This window comes from Acinonyx jubatus, chromosome E1 (assembly GCF_027475565.1).
Source record: "Acinonyx jubatus isolate Ajub_Pintada_27869175 chromosome E1, VMU_Ajub_asm_v1.0, whole genome shotgun sequence".
NCBI lineage: Eukaryota > Metazoa > Chordata > Mammalia > Carnivora > Felidae > Acinonyx > Acinonyx jubatus.
In genome coordinates this window covers 40,865,511-40,889,024 of record NC_069397.1, presented here as the reverse complement: position 1 = coordinate 40,889,024, position 23,514 = coordinate 40,865,511, and the positions used below count along the sequence as shown (strand labels likewise).

The 23,514-nt window shown below is 43.8% G+C and overlaps 1 protein-coding gene across 1 annotated transcript in view; it reads right to left on the bottom strand.

Moving 5' to 3' along the window:
* DHX8 (DEAH-box helicase 8) overlaps positions 1–19,022 on the bottom strand; it is a 30,561-nt gene extending 11,539 nt beyond the window's left edge. The window contains exons 1-16 of the mRNA XM_015086799.3: positions 18,773–19,022; positions 13,925–14,010; positions 13,303–13,375; positions 12,835–12,920; positions 11,064–11,173; positions 10,318–10,683; positions 9,755–9,899; positions 9,197–9,400; positions 8,459–8,546; positions 6,167–6,264; positions 5,093–5,240; positions 3,645–3,826; positions 1,916–2,110; positions 1,426–1,611; positions 1,089–1,299; positions 557–738 (exon numbers count right to left, since the gene is read on the bottom strand). Coding sequence (XP_014942285.2) covers positions 557–738; positions 1,089–1,299; positions 1,426–1,611; positions 1,916–2,110; positions 3,645–3,826; positions 5,093–5,240; positions 6,167–6,264; positions 8,459–8,546; positions 9,197–9,400; positions 9,755–9,899; positions 10,318–10,683; positions 11,064–11,173; positions 12,835–12,920; positions 13,303–13,375; positions 13,925–14,010; positions 18,773–18,920 — 2,508 coding nt within the window. The 5' untranslated portion in view covers positions 18,921–19,022. The remainder of the gene's footprint in view (positions 1–556; positions 739–1,088; positions 1,300–1,425; positions 1,612–1,915; positions 2,111–3,644; positions 3,827–5,092; positions 5,241–6,166; positions 6,265–8,458; positions 8,547–9,196; positions 9,401–9,754; positions 9,900–10,317; positions 10,684–11,063; positions 11,174–12,834; positions 12,921–13,302; positions 13,376–13,924; positions 14,011–18,772) is intronic.
* Between the last annotated feature and the right edge of the window lie 4,492 nt (positions 19,023–23,514).

The following is a 23,514-nucleotide window of genomic DNA, read 5'->3' as shown; positions in this document are numbered from 1 at the left end:
TCCATCTGCCTCCTCTCTCCCGTCTCACGTGCACAGCAGTTAGCTCCAGCCATGAACTACGAACTACACAGCCCCTGAAAGGCTCTGCACGCTCTTGCCCCTGGGCTACCACAGGCTGTCCTCTCGTGTCCTGCTGTCCTTCTTGCCTATGTAAGCAGCCACGTGCTCTTCAGGACTAGCTTAGATCCTCACCTCTTCTAAGAATTCTGGGTCAGGGGCTCCCCCTCTGGGTACACAGAGCCCCAGCAGCTCTTTCACACCATATGTTAAAGGCCTGTCTCTCAGTAGATGCCCCATGGCAGATAGAGGCCTGGCCTCCCGCCCCGGCGTGTACCCCAAAGCCTGACAGACGCTTCAAAGATACTTGCTGAATGAAGGAGAGGAAGAGGAGCAGGGGCCGCATATAAGATCCTCATTCCTTAACAGATTGGTCGGACTATTTTCTAAGACATAAAAAAACAAGGCTCGCATACACCCAAGCAATCCCCATCAGGGCCAGGTGCACACCCCACGTGGTTTCAGAGCATGCAGGCGCTTCCCGTCTGCCCAGCATTACCTTTCTGCTGCCAGGTGGGGCTGGGTCAAAGATTCGGGTCTGCATCTCACTGGGGAGAGCAGAGTACACGGGCAGGATGATCAGCTCCGGGACATCCGGTCCCAGGGATTTCATTCTTTCGTATAGGATCTCGCACGCGGTATCGATCTCCTCCTGACCAGTCAGGAAGACGAGGATGTCACCTAAGAAGACAACGTTTACTTCCTGTGTGTATGTTCCACACGAAAGCCACGGTGACATTAAAAGAACGCCCAATGATGGAAAACACGCTCCTATTCTGACCTCTAAGAAACCAAGAGGTTTTCATCTGTCCATGTTTATTCTGGTTTTTCATTTTTTCTCATTTTTCATTTTTTAAAATTTGTGTCCAGGTTTCACATTACTGTTTAGACCTTTACCACCACTTCAAACATGCAAGACTTGGGCTTGCAGAGAGACCAATATTTAAAAGACATTTTTTAAAAGATAAGAAAAAAAGCTACCTGCATTAGGACTTTTGGCCCATGAGGAAAAAAATTCTCTTTCCTCCTACCTGGTGGTTCTGTTAAGTGGATCTGCATGACAGTGATCAAGCTGGCATCTAGATAATCTGTCTCAGGTTCCTTTGTGTACAGTATTTCCACTGGATATGTTCGACCTGGGATGGTGAAGATGGGAGCTTCATAGAAGTACTGAGAAAACTTCACTGCATCCAATGTGGCTGAGGTGACAATCAGCTTCATGTCCTGCCGTTTCTGAACCGTCTAAAGAGAAGTGCAGTGTGGCTTTACTAAGAAGGACTAACCAGCAAGGCACAGGTACTCAAATCCAATTCCCAGGATTCAGTCCCCAACAGGTAGAAGAAGGGTCGCCAAAGAGCACCTCGTTACCTTCTTCAACAATCCAAAGAGCACGTCAGTGTGAATTGTTCTCTCGTGTGCCTCATCCAGCATGATGATTGCATACTGTGTGAGGTCGGGATCAATCAGGCACTCTCGCAGCAACATCCCATCTGTCATGTACTTGATGACTGTTTCTGGGCTGGTGCAGTCCTCAAACCGAATGGTGTAGCCCACCTAAAGCAGAACCAAAGCTGAAAACCTAGACACAAATCTCTCCTTTCTGCAATTCCCAACCAAGACTGCAGCCCAGTTAGACTGTTACCTGAAATCTTAGGTAAGAATCTGAGCAAGATGTGCAGTGACTTCCTCTTAGTAAAATCTGCCTTGGACTTGACCCTGAACACATCAATGACGACAACCCTCTCCCCCTCAGGAGAAACCTGAAGAAAGGTAGTACTATTCCCATTTTATAGGTGGAGATGTGGGCCTTTCCACACTTTCTTTAGGCATTTCCAAAACAACTTCAGTACCCATTTACCTCCTGGCCTAAGCAACAACCAAACTCCTCCGACACTCTTTTGGCCACCGACATGGCTGCTACTCTTCGGGGCTGGGTACATCCAATCTTGCCCCGGGAAGTGTAGCCTGCCTCTGCCAGGTATTGGGTGATCTGCGTTGTCTTCCCAGATCCTGTCTCTCCAATAACAATCAGGATTTGATTGTCATGAACAGCCTGAAATTAACAGAATATAAATAAATACAGTCATTAAAATCTCCCACATTACTCTGGAAGAAAATAATATTTACGTTCCAACACTAAAGAAGAAAAGGGGGATCGATAATATACATATGGTGAGATTACAGAGTTAAAATTATTTTTAATCACACATAAAAAAATATTAATGGTGGTTTTCTATGGGCAAGGCTCTTTCTTATTTTAACCGCATGTATAACGTAAAAACTTGAAACTTTATGGGTATTCTTTAAATGACTCAATTCTATTTTTTAAAAATTTTATTCGCTTTCTTTTTAATTTTTTTTTAATGTTTTTATTTATTTTTGAGAGAGAGAGAGAGAGCATGAGCAGGGGAGGGGCAGAGAGAGGGGGAGACACAGAATCTGAAGCAGGCTCCAGGCTCTGAGCTCTCAGCACAGAGCCCGATGTGGGGCTCGAACTCACGGAGTGTGAGATCATGACCTGAGCTGAAGTCTGACGCTCAACCGACTGAGAGCCACCCAGGCGCCCCTTACTCGTTTTCTTAAATTTATAAAAACATAAAGGCAATGCTAAAAGCATAAGCTACCACCCAGGTATCTCTGATTCTACATATTTTTTTAAGTACTACATCCACACGGTTAAAGAATTCAACAGTAAATAAAATAGGCATATAACGTGTTCCTTTCCACTGCCAAATCTCCACACCCCAAAAGTCATCTTATTTCTACACCGTTTATAACAGCAAAGGATTGCCATCAACCTATATGTCTATTAATACAGGACTAGTTAAATAAGGACTAGTTAAATAAGCCAGAGCATATCCACATAACAAACCACCACACACACAAAAAAAGGAACAATTTCTGAGCTGTATCATTAAGGGGAAAAACAAGATGCAGAGTATATGCGTAATATGCTGCCTGCCATCTAGAAACATACAATACACATAAAACATATAATGTCTATGAATGCATGTACATATGTACTTGTACTGGCTTGCGTACGTCTGAGATAGCACTGAAAGGATTCACTGTGAACTAGTAAACTCAGTTGCCTAGGGAAAGTTTGGTTGTCTTAAAATCCAATCTCCAAAAAAATGGAAATAACTACCTAAAGCAAAGTCTTGCCCATATGGGATCATTGGTGAAGCATCCCCATTTTTCTTACTGACCAGAGATATTGGTCTGCCCACTTGGAACTGCTCTAGGGGCCACCAGTTCAAACAGGTTTATTTCTTCTTTGGGGGAAAAAAAAAAGGTAGAGGCGCCTGGATGGTTCAGTCTGTGAAACATCCAACTCTTGATCTGGGAGTTGTGAGTTCAAGCCCCATGTTAGGTACAGATTACTTAAATAAACTTTAGACAATGTATACACTAATACACATATGTATTTTAAAGTACTTGGAAACGTTCTGGGTTTTTTTCTATTCTCTTTGGAGAATGTACAAATGTACACATACCTGTCCAGCTAATTTCAGTTCAAACACGTCATCCTTCTTTTAGAAAACACCGCTACTCCTGCACCAATACAACACAAAGGGGCATCTCACCTGGACCAGCTGCTCCTTCAGTTTGTAGATGGGCAGGCTCTCTCTCTGTTCAATGATTGACATCTGGGTCTTTTTTCCATAAGAAGCTTTGTTGCCCCCAAAAGCATGCTTCTTCCACTCGGGAATGTCATTGGGCATCATCCCAATACCCCTCATATTGGCAGCGATCTGTCTGCCTTCCGCTGCAAAGGAAAACAGGCAACTTAGTACTATCCTGAAGCTACCTCAGTGCCCCTGCCCTCAACAGTCAACAAATCCCATTTCTCCGGTTCATCCCTCCCGTCTGCTACCTCTTGTGTTCAAGCCACCATCCTGTCTCTTCCATTAGAAAAGCCTCCTAAGTCAGCTCAGGTGTCTACACTTGCCCATCCAATCCATTCTACAGGGTACCCTCAGTAATTCTTTGGTAATGCAACTCTGATCATGCCCTTCCCCTGTTTAGAACCTGGCAACACTCCCGAGTGGACTTTAGAATTGAGCCCCAATTCCTAATGCCATCTCGAAGTCCTGGCCCCCCCGGCCCTCATCCCCACCATTCCAGTCCAGCCACACAGGCCTGCTTTCCACCTCACGGCCCAAGCCCAGAAAATTCCTCAGCCTGGAACACGTGCCCCCTGACCCCACCTCAGCCCCTCTGATGACAAAGTCCTATTTATCCTTCCAGTCTCAACTTTCTCAGGGAAGTGACCTACACCACCTGTACTTCTTCACGTACCACTAGTCATGATTTAGTTAGTAATTTGGGAACTGTTTGATTAATAATTGATTTTCCCCACTAAACTGCAAGCCTCATAAGAGAAGAGATCACGTCTACTTAAAGTGTGGCTCAGTTCCCCAGTTGCCTAACACATATTACTAAGTACTTGTTATGACTGTATCGAGGAGTTACTTCACATTTACTGCACAAAGAATTATGTAAAAACGGAAGTTTCAAAGCTGTATTATCTTTAGCATAAAAAAATTCTTAGGGTGTCTGGCTGGCTCAGTTAGTAGAGTGTATGGCTCTTGATCTTGGGGTTGTGAGTTTGAGCCCCACACTGAGTGTGGAGATTGCTTAACAATAAAATACTTTTTAAAAAATCTTTTTCTTTTTTAAGTAAGCTCTATGCTCAACATAGGGCTTGAACTCATGACCCTGAGATCAAGAGTCCCATGCTATATTGACTGAGCCAGCCAGGCACCCCAAGCATAAAAAATTCTTACGTTATTCAGAAGAAAAACTCAGTCTAATGATTTGACCAGGGTTACTAAAACATTTTTGGTTTTAAACGTTTAAAAACAAACAAACAAACAAACAAACACACACACACAAAAAACACATGCTTTAACCAAAGGGAAAAATCCCCAAATCAAAGCTAAGGCTAAATTTTTAGTATGTGCTGGCAGTGCTTGTACTTCAAGGCTCGGGTTATTTTTGAGAAGTCCACACACCCCTACCAGGGTCTTACCATCAGGCAGAGGATCAACCCAGTGTTTGTTGAGCCCCATGGGAATAGAATCCATCTCAGCTTCCCGCTGGGCCTGCTTGAGTTCCCGCCTTTCTTTGGCTAAGGCACTCTGCATCATTGCTGCTTGGGAGAGGGAACCATCCGGGTTCTAATGCAACAGAAGACAAGCAGCATCAGAATGAGATCTCAGCACAAAATAGCCAGGAGCTAAAATGTAAATGTTAAGCCCCTTGAATCTAAAAAACGAGACCCACCTAGAAGGATGTACCATACTACACTGGAGGTACTGGGGGTGTTGGTTGAAGATGAGAACCCCATGAGAGATAGGACAGACAAGAAAGGGATAAGAATTCTTCTGTAAGGTCCCAAGAACTAAAATTAAGACCAACATGGATGCCTCAATGAGAGATTTCAACTCTGCTTACAGAAGAGCTAATAATCAGATCTATCTGGAGATGGAATGGCTCTCCTTAAGGGTTGATGAGTTCTCTATCACCAACAATGTCAAGCAGATAGAAGACTACATGGGAGGAACACTGCAGGACACAAGTGAATTACAAGCACTGCATGGATGGCTGGGCTGGGAGACTTTAAAAATACCCTTCTCCAAAATATAAATTAATTAATAAAATAAAATACCCTTCTCCAAACCTAAAAATTTATCACAACTTCCCACGATTCTCTTCACAGCTCTGTCTTTCCCAGTACCCGCTTTCCACTGAGGGCCAGCCCCAAATGGTCAAGTGAATGCTTCAAAACTGCCTTTGAACATGTAAGGTAATTATCCAAGCCCCTAAGGCAAGGGCAAAAGCAATGATAGATCAAACACTCCTATTCCCCTCTTTCTTCCCAAAATACAGTAGAATGAGAGCAAAAGAATTAAAAAGTCCAAAGTAACAAAGCCGTAAGTCACCCTTTAAAACAATATTCTAGACCCTGACCAACAGTCAATATACCTTCTAGCCTGAGTTCTGCTTACATGGATGTAATAGCCTGCTCTGAAAAACAGAACAGTTACTTTAGGGAAAAGAAGTTCATGTGACGTGTCCAAGTTAGAGTCCCAGCATTTCTCACCTTAACGATTTTAATAGGGCTCATGTCCATGCTTTGCTTGGTGTGCCCTCTCAGGAATGGAGGCTCTTCCTCAACCAGCTCGATCTCAAGATCTTCATCTAAAAGTCCCCCCAAAGAAGAATTAGCAAAAAAATAAGAGAGAAATAGCCAATCATTTTCACCACAACTGGTTTCCATGGGCACCAGCAATCTTTATCAAAGATAGCTCCCAAGGTCAAAAAGACAGCAATCCAAGTGAAACTAATGGAAATGACTGTTTCCCCTGCCCTCCAGGTATTTCTGAGCATTTATGTTCTGGCCTAAAAACTGATCAGCGGAACTACTTCCAAAAGAAGTTAAGCCTGTAGAAAAACGTGGTCTAACATTCCAAATGTTACTAGGTATTTTCCACCCAACTTCATTATGGAGTAACTTAACCCACAACAGATTGGCAAAAAAATTAAGTTGAACAATCGGACAATACCTACTGTCATCAAGAATAGAGCCACAGGAGCGCACACTTATGATAAAAGTATAAATTGGGGGCACCTGGTTGACTCAGTTGGTACAGCATGAGACTCTTGATCTTGGGATTCTAAGTTTGAGCCCCACATTGGTTACAAAGATTAGTTAAAACCAAAAGTCTCTTTTTTAAATGATTTTAGTGTTTTTTATTTGAGAGAGCAGGTGCACACACAAGCAGGGGAGGAGCAGAGAGAAGGAGACAGAGAATCCCAGCAGACTCGAGCTGTCAGCACAGAGCCTGACACAGGGCTCAAACCCACAAATCACAAGATCATGACCTGAGTCAAAACCAAGAGTCGGAAGCTCAATCGACTGGGCCATCCAGGCTTCCCAAAAATAAAATCTTTAAAAAAAAAAAGAGGTGTAAATTGAAACACAAACTTTAGAAAGCAATTTGGACTGCCTCATAAGGTTTAAATCACACATTTCCTACTACCCAGTCATTCTTCTCCTACACATATAGGGAAAAGAAAAGGTCCTGCTATGTGTATTAAGAAACAAGAATAGGAATTTCATAATAGCGTTATATGTAAACAAAATACCGGAAATAGCCCTTATGCCCATGGAAAGCAAAATGGATAAATTATGGTAAATTTCTATACAGAAAACATTACACCAGCAAAAGTGAAATACAACTATAAAAATCATCATAGATAAATATCAAAAGCATGATCAGAAAAAAGGAATGAAGTTCAAAAACTGACCAAACAAGACAATGTTTAAGGACAGATATACAGATACTAAAATGTTAAAAAAAAAAAAAAAAAAAGCAGGGAATAATTAACACAAAATTTAGAACGGTGGTTACCCAGAGAAAAGAGTAAGAGGATTTCATCAGAGGGGTACATGTAAGGGCTTCAAAGCTGCTGATAAAATTCCACTTAACCAGGGCGCCTGAGTAGCTCAGTCAGTTAAGCATCTGACTCTTCATCTTGGCTCAGGTTATGATCTCACGGTTCCTGGGATCAAGCCCCAGGTCGTGTGCCGTGAGCACAGAGCCTGCTTGGGATCCTCTCTCTCCATCTCTCTGTCCCTCCCTGGCATTCTCTCTCTCTCAAAATAAAGAAATTTAAAAAAAAAATCCACTTAAATTGAGTAGTAGGTACATAAGTGTTCCTTTATTACATCAATTATATGTCTTATTGGATTTATTTCACAATCTTTAAAAATTGTTACTAGACTGAGTTAAAAGTTGTTTCCAGGGCAACTCAGAGGTAATCTACTTGGATCCAGGGTTTGCAGAACACTTACTAAGAATATGAGATGAAATTTCCTCCTCAAAATATAATCAGAATTTTTTGTATCCTGAATATGTATCATAACCAAAAAGTATAACAATATATAAACATCTCTCAGAAAAATGAATTTTTGGGTGGCTCAGCTGCTTGAGCGTCTGACTCTTGATTTTGGTTCAGGTCATGATCCCAGGGTCGTGGGATCAAGCCCTGCTTTGGGCTCCACGTTCAGCATAGAGCCTGCTTAAGATTCTCTCCCTCTGCCTCTCTCCCCCACGTGTGCACTCTTGTGTCTCTCTAAAAATTTAAGTTAAAAAAAGGAAAAAAAAAGAAACCAATTTGCACCTTTAAAAAAAAAAAGAAAAAAGAAAAATGAATTTTCTGCTTCCAACCTGGAGAAGCCCTTGTTCTTGGAGGTAGTGAGTGGTAATACCTAGGAAACAAATAAGTTAAGCCACTAGGCTAAACTACATCTAAACCACCCTACCCAACTGCTCAACTCATCCACTGTCCTCCTGATCCACAATCCTGCTCAATCTAAGTGGCTAGTTACCTTCTTCATCATCCACTTTAGGGAGAATGCCAGTCTCTTCATCGAAGTCCGGAAACTCTTCTTTGGAAAGGACATTGGCAGCGATCATCTAGTGAAAGGACAGAAGCGACATCTGTAACCTGCTGGGATCGAAATTCTTCTTTTGCAGTACAGAGGTTCCACATAGGAAACCAAGGTTTTTCCTCTTTTGACCGGGATTGCAGGGCCTCAAACATCACATATCTCATCTCTAGGGGGCACAACGTGGCGCTTAAAAGCAGGGCTCAAGGGTCGTGCCCCCAGGAAGCATTATCTGCCCCTTCCCTGGTTTCCGCAGCACTGTGCACATTCCCTGTTATGTAACATCCAACTTTGACAATTATATTTCCATCTGTCTCCCGCCACTAGACCTTGAGCTCCTCAAGGGTGAGGAACCATGATACATTTGCCTCCGTCACCTGGCTCTGATATGTACTGAGGAATGGTGGAAACAAGAACTCACACAGCACTAACCACATGCAGGCACTAACGTAAGTGCTCCACTTCTTCCGCCTCATTTAATCCCCACGGTGCCACGACTTGTCCTGTTCCACAGATGAGGGTACTGAGGCACAAAGAAGTAGAGTGGCTTGGCTCAGGATCCCACGGCTAGTAAGCGGCCAGGAAGTTCCCCGGGCCACTGAGCTCCAGGGCCCACACTCCTAACCACCACGCTACATGCAGAATGGCTATGAAGCCATACAGGCAAATGGCCCCAACCTGTTTGATCTCCCACTTCTCTGGATCAGAGATGCGGGTAAGGCGCTTGCGCTCCAGAGAGTCATCCTCTACTTCAGGGGCGCTGACAAGGGAAAGGTGAGTGGGTCTGTCCGGATTCCTCATTGAAGTCTCTTCATTGGTCTCCCCAACAAGATTTCGTCGTCGATTGGGATTTAGATCTTCACCAGTCTCTTGATCCACATCCTAAGGCAAAAAACAAAAAACAAAAAACAAAAAAAAAGGAACTAACTCATTTGTTGTCCTCTTTTTGTTTCCTTGGCCATCAGACATGGAAACGGGCGCCTGGGTGGGTCAGTTGGTTAAGCATTTGACTTCGGCTTAGGTCATGATCTTACAGTTCGTGAGTTGGAGCCCTGCATCGGGCTCTCTGCTCTGAGTGCAGAGCCCGCTTCAGATCCTGTCTTCCTCTCTCTCTGCCCCTCCCTTGCTCGCATGCACACACGCACTCTCTCGCTCTCTCTCTCTCTCTCAAAAATAAATAAGCATTAAAAAAAATGTTTTTTTAAGACCTGGAAACAGACTGGATATCTCACCTACCTTCATGCTCAGACTGGTCTTGGTCCCAGTGAAGGATAGCACTTTGACTTTGACCCTCTGGCCTTTGCTCACCACATCAGCCACATTGGCCACACGGCCTTCTCGCCGGAGCTCAGAGATGTGCACCAGGCCTTCCCACCGCTTCCTGAGGGAGAGTCACATATATGTGGAGCATGCCTAAAATACCTTTTCCCCAACCAATTTCCACCCTGTTGGAACTCAACAAGAGGAAATGGTCTTAAGCTCAAAAACTCAAGAGGAAAGTACCAAGAAGATGGTTAAAAAAAATAAAATAGTATTACCACCCTCCCAAAGAAAAGACATGGGGCTAGGGGGCACAAATTCTCATGTGTCTCAGTGCGCAAAAGGGCAGATCTCTTGAAGGGAGAGTAAGGAATGTGTGGCTATATATCATTTCAAATAAAAGTCAAATTCTAACAACCTGATATGGCTGATTTGATTAAAGCGACATTAATCGTAACAACTTTTTAAAATATGAAAATCCTCAGCGATAAGAGAAATTCTGCCTATCACAGGTTTGAAAGAAGATCACCAACTAATACCTTAATCCCTCTAGCTGCACGAAGCATCCAAACTGCATGATGCTGGTAACTTTGCCATTGTAAATGTCCCCAATGGCAGGCTCCTCCGGGGGAGGGCGGTCCACGTGTTTATCCCTCCATCTGTCCAGATTCCTCTCCCCATACTTGTCCCGGTCCTTCCGGTCTTTGGGGGGACTCTGACTTCTGCTCCTAGACCGATATCTAGACTTCCCTTTATTCCTCTCCCGGGTCCTGGAATGTGACCGAGAGCGGGACCGGTGTCTCCTCTTGTGGTCTCTATCACGGTCTCGCTCCCGCTCCCGGTCACGCTCGCGGTCGCGGTCACGGTCACGGCTCCGGCTCCGCTTCTTCTTCTTTGTCTTGTCTCTAACAAATCAACAAACATTTGTTTTAAAAACGAAACCAGCCCAATTTCACCTCTGCATCCCCAAGCACCCAGCACAGTGCCACGCACATGTCAGGTACCTACTAAGTGCTGAGTTGAATTAGTTTCTCTCTGACATCCCTGTAGGCCCATAAAGGATGAGGTCACAAGTGCCTCCTTCAACCCTGATTTCTAACTTATAAACGTCTCAGCGTTTTCTGCATAAATACTCTTTGCAGGGAACAATGAAAATAGATCTAACAATACAGTACATGGCCAGTCTAGAGTCTGTAAGCTTGTCCCAAATTTTGCTTAGCTGGCCCACAAAACTCAATTATCGCAGCATCCTAAGCCTCCAAAGGATAGGATATGATGGACAAACCGGTGCTCTGCATCTCTTTGCTTCTCCTGGCCCGCTGCACTGGGCATTAAGGCCTCCAGTTCTTTCAGGACATCCACAGCGACTTTCACATCATCCTCATCCAGCATGGTCTGCAACACCAGAGGCCAGCAAAGTTAGGAGGGGAGGGGAAGAAAATCATGTAAGAATCTGTATTCTGGGTACATCTACAAACCTGACAGCCCCTACATCACTGACCACTTATGTGAAGGAAGCAGAGACGGGTGGAGATTTCCAACACCATTTGAGAGAGAGACAGAAGGAGTGAGCAAACACTCTTGGAAGCCGTTGATACATCTGGCAAATGCCCTTTGTCCTTAATACAAGCCCATGGAGGGTAATTAGCCATCATCCCTCCCGTGAAAGCATGCAAGAGGTATTATAAATAGAAAATAATGTTAAAATTTTTAAAAAGCAATGCTTTAAAAAGAAGGCTTAGGGGGGTGCCTGGGTGCCTCAGTCAGTTAAGCATCTGACTGGCTCAGGTCATGATCTCAAGGTTCATGGGTTCGAGCCCTGTGTCAGGCTCTGTGCTGACAGCTCGGAGCCTGCAGCCTGCTTCAGATTGTGTCTGATTCCCTCTTAGTCCCTCCCCTGCTTGTCTCTCAAAAATAAATAAATGTTAAAAAAAAAAAAAAAAAAAAACTTAAAAAAAAAGAATTCTAGCAATTCTTTTTAAAGAATTTAAAGAAGTGTTTTTAAAGAATTGCACTCTCTTCCCCCCTTTCACCTGCTAAATTTTTTTCCACAGTGCTTATTGTTATCAGCTATATTATACAGTGTACTTGTTTACTGCCTGTATCCTCCCCACTAGTGGAGTTTACATGTTTATTTCCTGCCCCCATCCCAATACTATGATGTAATCTCCAAGAGAGCAGACATTCTGTCTGTCTTGTTTACAGCTGTATCCCTGGTACTTAGATTAGTGCTTGGTACATAGTAGGTACTCAATAAACACTTGCCAGAATAAAATTTAAAAATCAAAACACTTAAAAAAAATTAGACCGAACACATAACAGAGCAAAAAAATCTCACTTCACACATCAAGTATCTGTTCTAGAACCTTATTTCATAGCCCTAATCACTGCTTCCCACAATTCTCAATCCCATTTCCCTCAAGTATTTTCTCTAAACTCTTTAACACTATACTATGTATAGTACATGCTCAGGGAGTGATCCAACGCTTTCAATTTGAAAACTATATTATGGGGCCCCTGAGTGGCTCAGTCAGTAAAGCATCTAACTTCAGCTCAGGTCATAATCTCACAGTTCATGAGTTTGAGCCCCGCATCAGGCTCTGTGCTGACAGCTCAGAGCCTGGAGTCTGCTTCAGATTCTGTGTCTCCCTCTCTCAGCCCCTCCCCTGCTCACTCACTATCAAAAGTAAATAAACATTTTTAAAAAATAAAGAAAGAAGAATATATTACAATGAGAACTCCTGGGTGGCTCAGTCGGTTAAGCGTCCAACTCTCGATTTCAGCTCAGGTCATGATCTCATGGTTTGTAAGACTGAGCCCCACATCGGGCCCCATACTAACAGCGTGGAGCCTGCTTGGGTTTCTTTCTCTCCCTCTCTCTCTGCCCCTTCCCAGCTCACACACTCTCTCTCTTGAAATAAATAAGTAAACTTAGAATAGAAAAACATATTACAATGAACACAAACGTAAAACCAGTAATTAATGACACACACAAAAGGGACAGGGCTCAGAGAAATACCCAATTAGAAGAGACATTCTCAAAATGGTATCAGTACCCGGACAGAAGGGTTGTCTGGTTGACAAAGCACTGGGAAGAGTTCCTTCAGCTTTTCCTTTCCAGTTTTGGGTTTAACAACTGGATCTTGTTTCATCACAGAGCATATAAAAGGGTTAAAAAAAAAAAAGATGTATTTAATATTCTTAATGGTTAACAATGAACTTTAACATCAGATTTGCATCAAACTAAAAACAGAACATGGCATTTTTCTACATATTATTCATATACATTACTATACACATAATTCAATTTCCTAAAAATAACGTTGATTACAAACTACGTGGGCATTGGGGAGGGCGCAAAGATACATCAGAATTCATCTGGTTATGTAAGCTTAAGTCATTTGGAAAATTTTACCAGGATGTGTACTTGCTCAGCAGCTGCTGCAAGGGACAGAAACAATTTACAGGATGCTCACAAGCTAGACCATTCTGGAGGCTGAAGCTCAGCCAGATGCCCTACTCACCTTTGCTAGTAGAAGGCTTTGCTGGAGGCCGCATGGTTTGTATGAGGCGTAGCAAGTTACTAATAAGAGAATCCTTTGAAAAGAAACAGAACAAAAATGATCAGCCCCTGAATCAGTGCTTGAAAACAGTCAGAAATGGGATGACCTTTAAAGGGTGGCTGCATCGCTGAATTTAGCTAATTGGAACAAATGAAGTGCAGAGTATCAATTTGATGTGGTGTGAACCTAGCAAAGTAGCTACGGATAAAGCGGATATTTTTGGACTTTTGGGAGGGAAAGGTAATTTAGTTCCCTTCAACCATTTTTATTTTCCACGGTTTAGAACTACCTCCAAAACCTAAATTCTTTTGTTTTTGACTTCCAGATTCATAGAACAAGGATATAAACACTCATAAAGACTTAATGATGGAAATCCTACCCCATTTTCTTAGGAAGGTGTCACAGGAAATCCAGTTCTATCACCACTGCTCGGTGGCATAAAAAAAATTACACACTTAATGGTTTCTTTGATTGGTATGTACAAGTTCTCTCCTTTCTCTATCAAAATCCTATGTTAAATCCTACCAAAATTTAAATTCAATAGTGACAGTAAAACAAAATAGGGGTCTCCAGATACACATACCGTGAATTCAGCACCATTTTTGACCAGAGAAGCCTTAAAAGTATCAAACGTGGTATTTTTCTCAGCAAGACTGATCACAAATTCAGCTGCAAACGAGAAAAGGGATTAAAACTGGAACGGAGGCGAGCAAAAGATCATTTTCAACTACATTAAAAGCAAAACCAATTAGCCAATCCAACAGTCATAGAAACCAAAGAGTACTATCCAGTGAGGGTAAAGAAAGAGAATTTAGAGTACCAAGATTATCCGTGCATGTTCTAGTTAATTTTTAGAAACAAAAACAAGATATTCCTACAAAATGGCACACCTCACTGTCCCAGATGATCTCCTACTCTTCTCATGAGACTACTAGCTGTGACCTGTTGTCATACAGACTCCAGAAGTAACAATGTCCAAAAGCAAGAGCCCACCCTCACCCTCCTGATGAAAGCCCACAGTAGGATGCATTCTACAGTTTCTGCAAGGTCAGACTCAATCCACATATGAGAGCCAGGCAGCTGCTGGATGGTCCAATCTCCAAGTTGATAAAAGACTTACCTGCTTCCCAAATTCTTCACTACAAACCTGCCCAGTGTTTGAATTTCTTTTTTTTTTTTTTTTTTATGTTTATTTTTTGAGAGAGACAGAGACAGAGACAGAGTGTGAGCAGGGAAGGAACAGAGAGAGAGGGAGACACAGCACCTGAAGCAGGCTCCAGGCTCTGAGCTGTCAGCACAGAGCCCGATGCGGGGCTCAAACTCATGAACCGTTATATCATGACCTGAGCCGAAGTGGGATGCTTAACTGACTGAGCCACCCAGGCGCCCCTGAAATCTCTAATATTAGAGCTACTTATTAATTAAGAGACTTTCAGGAGAAAAGCGCATTTTATTAGGGGCTGAGATAATAAGCCTCACACTGTGAGCCCCACAAGAAAATGTTAATGATTTCATCGGGATTTTAAACCTAAAAATAACAATAATAACATGGATAACTAACATAAACTAGTGCTACTATACCACTTCCATGCTGGCATTTGTCTTTACTTTTTTTTTTTTTTTAACGTTTATTTATTATTGAAAGACAGAGAGAGACAGAGTGTGAGCAGGGGAGAGGCAGAGAGAGAGGGAGACACAGAATCTGAAGCGGGCTCCAGGCTCTGAGCTGTCAGCACAGAGCCCGACGCGGGGCTCGAACTCACAAACTGTGAGATCATGAGCCGAAGTCGGACGCTTAACCGACTGAGCCACCCAGGCGCCCCTGTCTTTACTTTTTTGAGGACATTAAGTAAAAGCTAAATGCCTTCAGGCTACATGAACATAGCCTACGCATAACAAGTTAGTATCAGCAATGCCAGTGGTTAAGACTTTTGACCACCTGCTACATGCCAGGCACTATGCTAAGTGCTTCACATGAGCTATCCCCATGATCCTCATAACCCTCACTGGTAGGTACCATTACTGGCCCTATTTTACAGACGAGGAGGCTAAGGGTTTGAGATGCTGACCTACCCAATAATAAATGGTGGAGCCAGGACTGGAACCCAGGCAATCTGACTTCAAAGCCCACATTCGGTAGAGAAATGTGGAGGGAGAAGTCAGTCATATGGTGCTAGACATGCAATGTTCAAGAGTCTATTTCAAAGCAATCAGCAGCATATTCACACTGCAGCTGTCATTAGTTAGGGCAGTTGTTTTTGTTTTTTGTTAATTTTCAGGATTATATGGGGGCACATTAAATTAACTGAGCTACCAAAAATGAATTAGTGGTTAAAAACAAGTCCATTGGAGCACCTGGGTGTCTCAGTTGGTTGAGTGTCTGACTCTTGCTTTAGGCTCAGGTCATGATCTCACAGGTTTGTGGGATCAAACCCACATCTGGCTCTGCACTGACAGTGGGGAGCCTGCTTGGAATTCTCTCTCTGCATCCCCCCCTCTGTCCCTCCCCCTGCTCGCTCACACTCTCAAAATAAATAAATAAACATTAAATACGTATATGTGTGTGTATATATTTATGCTTATTTATATTTATTTATATTTATATTCATATTCATATTCATATTTGGTCTTTATCCCCTTACCAGGCACAGCATTCCTAAAAGCCTTGGAATTTCAGGAAGTGTAGAGTGAAAAACATCTTTTGTTACATTAAGAAGATGACTTTAGTAAAACCCCTAGGTAATGTCATTTGGGAGCTGGTTGCCAGGGAAAACAACCATGCGATTACAGGCTGGAACTTTTAGCCCCACCATTGACCTCCAGAGAGGGGAAGAGGGGCTGGAAATCGAGTTGACTTACCAATGGCCAATGATTTAATCGATTATGCCTCCTATAATGGAGCCTCCACAAACACGCAAAAGGACTGGGTTTGGAGAGCTTCTGGGTAGGTGAACAAGTGGAGACCTGAGGCAGTGGGGCACTCAGCATACAAGCTCCTCAATCTTTCCCACATACCTTGTCCTACCCATCTCTTCCGTCTGGCTGTCCCTGGGTTATCTCCTTCTCTAATAAACCAGTAATCTAGTAAGTAAAATGTTTCTAAGTTCTGGGAGCTGCTCTAGCAAATTATCAAATCCAAGGAGGGGAGTCGTTGGAACCTCTGATCTATAGCCACTGGCTCAGCACGGGTGACCACCTGGACTGTGAATGGCAACTGAAGTTTAAGGTGAGTCAGTCTTACAGGCCTGAGCCCTTAACCGGTGGGATCTGATGCTATCTCCAGATAGTGTCAGCATTGAGTTCAGTGACACCGATCTGGTGTCACAGAATTACTTAGTGGTACTGGAAAAAACACACATCATAAATTGGGGGGGGGGGGGGGGTAGGTATGCCTGGCCGGTTCAGTGGGTGGAGCATACGATTCTGGATCTCTGGGTTATGAGTTCAAGCCCCATGTTGGGTGTAGAGATTACTTAAAAAAAAAAAAAAAAATCTCAGGACATCTGAGTGGCTCAGTCAGCTAAGCGTCAGACTCTTGATTTCAGCTCAGTTCATGATCTCCCAGTCCATGGATTCAAGCCCCACGTCGGGCTCTGCACTGACAGTGTGGAGCCTGCTTGGGATTCTCTCTCCCTCTCTCTCTGCCCCTCTCCGACACACGTGAGCCCCCGCTCTCTCAAAATAAATAATCTAAAAAAATAAAGTAAAATCTTTTAAATAAATAAACATGTGAATAAATGGTGTTGGAATTAGAAACAGAAAAAGCGTATTTGTGGCTTACTTGCAAATTAAATGGGGTCTTCAGTTATATACAGGCTAGAAAATCATGGAGTTTACACCTCACTTTACTTTTGTACATAATGAGGGTAACATCAAAACAATTTAACACTGGCTCAGTAAGTATTTGCTGAATGAAAGAACATATTACCCAGATAGTAAACTACAGGAGTGTTGCTCATTACCATCTAAAAGAGAAAGAGAATGAGAGAAAATGATACAGGACAGGCACATCTTGACTGGGAAGCAAGAAAAAAGTGAACTAAAATACACTGGCAGCAGGGCATCTTCCTAGGTGCTATATGGTCACCCTGGGAAAAGCAACTATCATCCCCATTTCATAGATGATGAAAAGGGCTTCAGAGAAATTGGGTATCTTACTCAAGGTCACACAATCTAATTCCCCGGACCCCTTCTGTCACATGCCCTTTCCCTTCCATCTCTCCAGCTGGTGACTTAACTTCATCTTCATTTAGAAAGCAGAACAATCAAATAGATGTCTCTCCCTCATCTTCCTACCACCAACCCCTAAACCTGTCCTCATCTATAACCACATTCTCTGTTCTCCTTCCTATTAAGGAAGTGGGCCATCTGGCTATCAAATGGGCCGCCTGGCTGGCTCAGTCAGAAAAGCATCCAACTTTTGATCTCAGGGTCATGAGTTCCAGCCCCACATTGGGTACAGGGATTATTTAAATAAGACTTTAGGGGCACCTGGGGTGGCTCAGTCAGTTAAGCTTTCGACTTCAGCTCAGGTCATGATCTCACACTTCGTGGGTTCAAGCCCCACATCCAGCTCTGGGCTGACAGCTCAGAGCCTGGAGCCTGCTTCAGATTCTGTCCTTCTCTCTCTCTGCCCCTCCCCCACTTGCACACACTCTCTCTCAAAAATAAATTTAAATAATTAAAAAAAAAAAACTTTAATGGATCAGGCATCCCTCCACCTATCAAAGGTCAATTCCTCCACTCATGCTCTTGACTCCATCCATCCCTTTGCCTTCATAAGGACTCCATTTTTCTGTGGCCTTAGCTCTAGGCCCTTAGCCTTTTTCAGTTCCTCGGTTGGGGTTCTCCACCTGTACCGTCTGTCCCAAAACGCCTAATTAATGGTTGAGAACTGTTAAAGGCAGACCTCAAAAGACCTGGGTTCCAGATCAGGCTCACATTTGATATGTGATATCGAGGGGGATTACTTAATTAATTAATCAGTGCCTTGTTTTCTTAATCGAAAAACAGATAATACATCTCACAGGGTCGTGACAAGACCAAGTAAGACAACCTAAGTAAAACACCGTGCATAACATCTGGCATGCCAATAAATCTCGGCCATTATCACCATCATTATGATGCGGCTGCTGCTGCTGCTGTTATTATTAACGCTGTTTAATTAACTGGGACCTGAGGAAAATAAAAACAGGAAGCAGGAGCGATAGCCATTCTGGGTTTCACTGACAGCTCTGGGCAATGGTTTCTAAACAGCTCGGCCTGGAGAGTTCTCAAACGGGGACCCCGGGCCGAAGGTTCCGCAGGACCGAGTGTCTGCGACAGAGAAAAAGAGACTCGTACGGACACAATACTCAGCCTATCAACCTCATTTCTCCTTCGCTTCCCTCGACCCTAAGCCCAGAGGCCTCAGGGGCCTCCCCGAGCTTACCCAGGTCCTTGTCGTTGATCCCCAAGTGATTGTCCAGCTCGGTGCAAACTTTCGACACTAAAGACAGATACTCGAGTTTGGCGAGTTCTTCCGCGGGGCCTAGCTCCGTTCCGGTCACAGCCCCCGCCAGGGCCACGGCCACGGCCATGGCTACAGCTGCCCGCACCCCGCTTTACCGGGCCTTCTGAACTGCTCCGGGCCTGCTCCAGTTTTCACTTCCGGGTCGGCGCACGTCCCTGTTGTTTACAGTAAATTGAAAACTACCGGAACTTCCCATGACGCAACAGAGAATCATAGAGATCAGACAGGAAGTGCTTAAGGAAGGGACGGCCAAGTGGGTTACTCTGGGCGCCGGCCGCGCCCTCTACAGGCCATCCAGCTTCTTGGTCGGTTCTCAGGCCCGGAAACATTCACTCTGAGAGCTCTCCCACCCACCGTCGGCAGAGGGCGACCGTGACCTGCGCAAGGGGCGCCGGGGAGGTCACGATCCCCCGCGCCTCACGCGTGCCTGCGCCTGCGCTTTGAAAAAGGAACCCAAATTCAAGTTTGGAAAAGGCAAAACTCGGTTTACAGAGGTTCCCTGTATTACCAGGGCTTTGCCTCTTCGTGGCTCATAATTATCTCGAGCGATTCTGTAGGTGATAGTCTACTTCTGTTATTAATTCATTTTACGGATGAGGAAACAACACTTCTGTTATCTAGCTAAATGACATTGGGCAAATTAATCTGTGGAGCCTGTTTTCTCATCTATAAACCGGGATAATGTTCTAACTGGGCTTAGGTGATAACGAAATAAGACAATTGTGCAAGGAACCTAATGCACAGTAAACACACTACAAATGGCGGTTACTATAATCCCAAAGCTGAGAGAGACAATGGCTACTGTAAAATTCATCTGTCAACTACAGATCCCCTCAATCTGAGACCCCAGGGAGCCACCTGGCTCCTCTCTTGTGAAAACCCCTTCTGGGGGGGAACCTAGGTGGCTCAGTCAGTTAAGTGTCCAACTCTTTTTTTTTTTTTTTTAAGTTTATTTATTTTTGAGAGAGAGAGAGAGCCTGTGAGTTGGGGAGGGGCAGACAGAAGGAGAGAGAGAATCCCAGGCAGGCTCTGCATTGTCAGCACAGAGCCCAATGTGAGGCTTGAACCCATGAACCATGAGATCGTGACCTGAGCTGAAATCAAGAGTGGGACATTTGGGGCGCTGCGTGGTTCAGTCGGTTAAGCGTCTGACTTCAGCTCAGGGCATGATCTCGCGGTTCGTGAGTTGGCGCCCCGCACCGGGTTCTGTGCTGACAGCTCAGATCCTGGAGCCTGCTTCAGATTCTGTGTCTCCCTCTCTCTCTCTGCCCCTGCCCTGCTCATACTCTGTCTCTCTCTCTGAAATATAAACATTAAAAAAAAATTTTTTTTTTAAAGAGTAGGACACTTAACTGACTGAGCCATCCAGGTGCCCCAAGTGTCCAATTCTTGATTTTGGCTCAGGTCATGATCCCAGGGTCGTGGGATGGAGCCCCCGAGTTGGGCTTATGCTCAATATGGAGCCTGCTTAAGATTTTCTCTCTCTCGCCCTCTGCTCCTCTCCCCCACTCGCAATCTCTCTGTGTCTAAAATAAAAATAATTTTGGGTGCTCAGTCGGTTAACGTTAACCGTTAAGGATTTTTCCACACCACACTGCTCTGTGTGATGAATAAGGAAATGAAGGCACCCCGAAGTGAATGACCCTCCGATCAAGTAAAAGGGAGGAAATCGGACCCTTTTGCTTTCAGCTTCAGGCTACATTACCCTGCTGCACCTTTGGACTGTGTCCCTCCAACATCTCAGCATGGGCTTAGAAATGGCAGAGCAAACCACGGAGCAGTAGTTCTCGCTGACTGCAAGAGCTCCAGGTTTCCAGGTCCCTAAGGAATCAGTACTGCACTGATTCCTTTTCCCCATGAATGGAAAGGAAAATCCTTCAACTTGCTCAACTTGCCAGCTTGGAATTAGGATATTAGAGACTTACTCCATTTGACTTCCTTTCTCTATGCTTCTTGGCTTTTAAAAATGTTATATTTATGGGGCACCTGGGTGGCTCAGTCGGTTAAGTGCCCGACTTCCGGCTCAGGTCGTGATCTCGCGGTCTGTGAGTTCCAGCCCTGCGGCGGGCTCTGTGCTGACGGCTCAGAGCCTGCTCTCTGCCCCTCCCCCGCTCGTGCTGTGTCTTTCTCTCTCTCTCAAAAAGAAATAAACATTAAAAAATAAATGAATAAAAATGTTATATTTATATTATTTATATTCTGCTTTTCTCCAATATTTAACGGGGGGGGGGGGGGGGACATAGAGTCTGTTTTGTCTTAAAATCTCTGTGGGGAAAAGGGCTATAGAACCACAATAGGTAATAGTAAGAGCAGTAAAATACTGTGGAAACTTTTAGAATTATCTGGGAGTTATTGAACATACATCTCAACAGTAAATACGAACAGGAAAACTTATTAAATGTTATTTACATAGGTATGTTTCAGGAGTGCAAGTTTGTTATGCAATACACATATTTCCTGTAACACCAAGGAATTTTTTTGAAGCCAAAGGAAAAGAAAGAAAAGCATAGATAATGGAACCTGACAGCCAAACACAGATGCACATGGAATCCTCCTCTTAAGAGACACTGAATCAAATGCAGTCCAAAAGTGAATGCATTCTAATTGTCCTTTGGTTCTTAATATATTTAATGTTTTTATTAATATTAAAAGATATTTTTAATATTACATCAATTCAATTAATCCCCCATTATTATTATATTGCTTTCCTTGGATACCTTCCTTGTGACCCTCTTAACACAGCCATTGACAGTTCCCTGTAAATAATTTACCTTCACCAAAAAATATATATATATTAAAATAAATAGCCTGTGTTTAGCATGCTTGGTCACCACCTTCACCACCACCCATGATGGGTAAGAAATGATTTCCTACCACCCTTTTTGTAGTAACAAGGACTTTGCATTTACGTCTGTTCCTAGACTGATATACGTGTTTGGCCCTAATCGCAATTCCCACATTATTTCTGCTCTGTCCCAGAAACTAGTCACAGCTCCTGGCATTTGGCTAAGAAGTTGGGGAAGGTAGAAAGCAGAGCAGAAGGTACTGAACCTCTTAGCAACCCTAGATTGGATGGGGGAAGGCAGAAATCATCTAAGTGTGTGTAGCTGAAAGGTGGCATCCTTAGGGAAGTTGGTGAGAAAAATCACAGGACTTCCTGTCACCAAAACAAAATGGTATTGCTACAACCAACACAGCCTAGCTTGTTCTGCTGGGGTAAAACTCAGGTCTCAGGAGAAACACCTCTGCTCTGGAAGGCAAAATCAGAATGATTTGCTTCTAAGCATATAACTGCCACTCAGTTGTTACTGTTATTAATGCAGAGGAACTTCAGAAAAAATGGCGCCTCCCTCACTGCTCCACTGGGGCCCTGAGGCAACCCAAAGATATTGACAAACATGGCCTGAGCCCCTGCATTTGAGGCCCTCCCTGATAGGGACGGGACCCCAGAGCAAGTGAAGTCCTGAAACACCCCTTTGCCTCTTCCTCCAAATTCTTCTCCAAATTTGAATCAATTCATCCAAACACATATTAAACCTCTACTTTGTGCCTGGGCACTGTGGTAGGTTCTGGAAAGGACCCTTAGGGATCTGGAAGGTGGTGGGAAACGATCAAGGAAGGACTAGAATCCTCTAAATGCTGCACTCGGGGCTGGTGGCAGAGCTGTGTTTATAACAGCTGCTCTCTGCTGCCTAAACACGAGGGCAGGTGATTGGAAGACAAAAAACAAAGCAGGTCTGCTCCCTGTCATCTGGGGGCAGCTGGGGGAGGAGAAGGGGCAGCCCAGGGTCAGGGCCATTTCACAGGGCAGTTTCTCCTGCTGCAACCCATTATTTGTCAGCCTTATCTTTTTATGCCCAGGCACAGCCTCGATTTTGCCCCAAATATCCCTGACCTAAAATTCCCTCTCTTGTTAGGCCATCAAATACCATCAGTAATAATGGATACTTTGCCTGCAATTCTCCAAAACGTCATGGTATTAGGCAAAAAATATTCCTCAAGAGGCTCTTTCTTGAGGCGCCCGGGTGGCTCAATCAATTAAGCATCCAACTTTGGCTCAGGTTCAGCTCTCGTGGTTCACAGGTTCAAGCCCCACATCCAGCTCTGTACTGACAGCTCAGAGCCTGGAGTCTGCTACAGATTCTGTGTCTCCCTCTCTCTCTGCCCCTCCCCTGCTCGCACTCTGTCGCTCTCTCAAAAATAAACATTAAAAAGAAAAAGTGGCTCTTTCTTTTTCATCACAAATTTCCTCATTCCTCACTTTAAGGCCTATCTTTAAAATATCAGGAAAAAAGAAAAAAAAAAATCAGACATCCAGACAGCCTTACAATTTGAACTTGGTGAAAAACGAAAAACAAAAGATTATTCTCTCATCTCCACCTCCTCACCTTCTGTGAGAATGATAAGGAATTTTCACATATTTATTTATGAATTAATCATCCTTTAAGTGACCCTGCTTCTTAAATTTAATTTAGATTGGTTTTCTTTATTTTTTTAAGTGTCTTTTTTTTTTTTTTTTTTTAGTTATTTCTATACCCCGTGCAGGGCTCGAACTCATGACCCCAAGATCAAGAATCACATGATCTTCCACCGAGCCAGCCAGGCAACCCCTAGGTTGGTTTTCTTCAAACAGAAATTTTTACCCGTCACTATGATAAGTA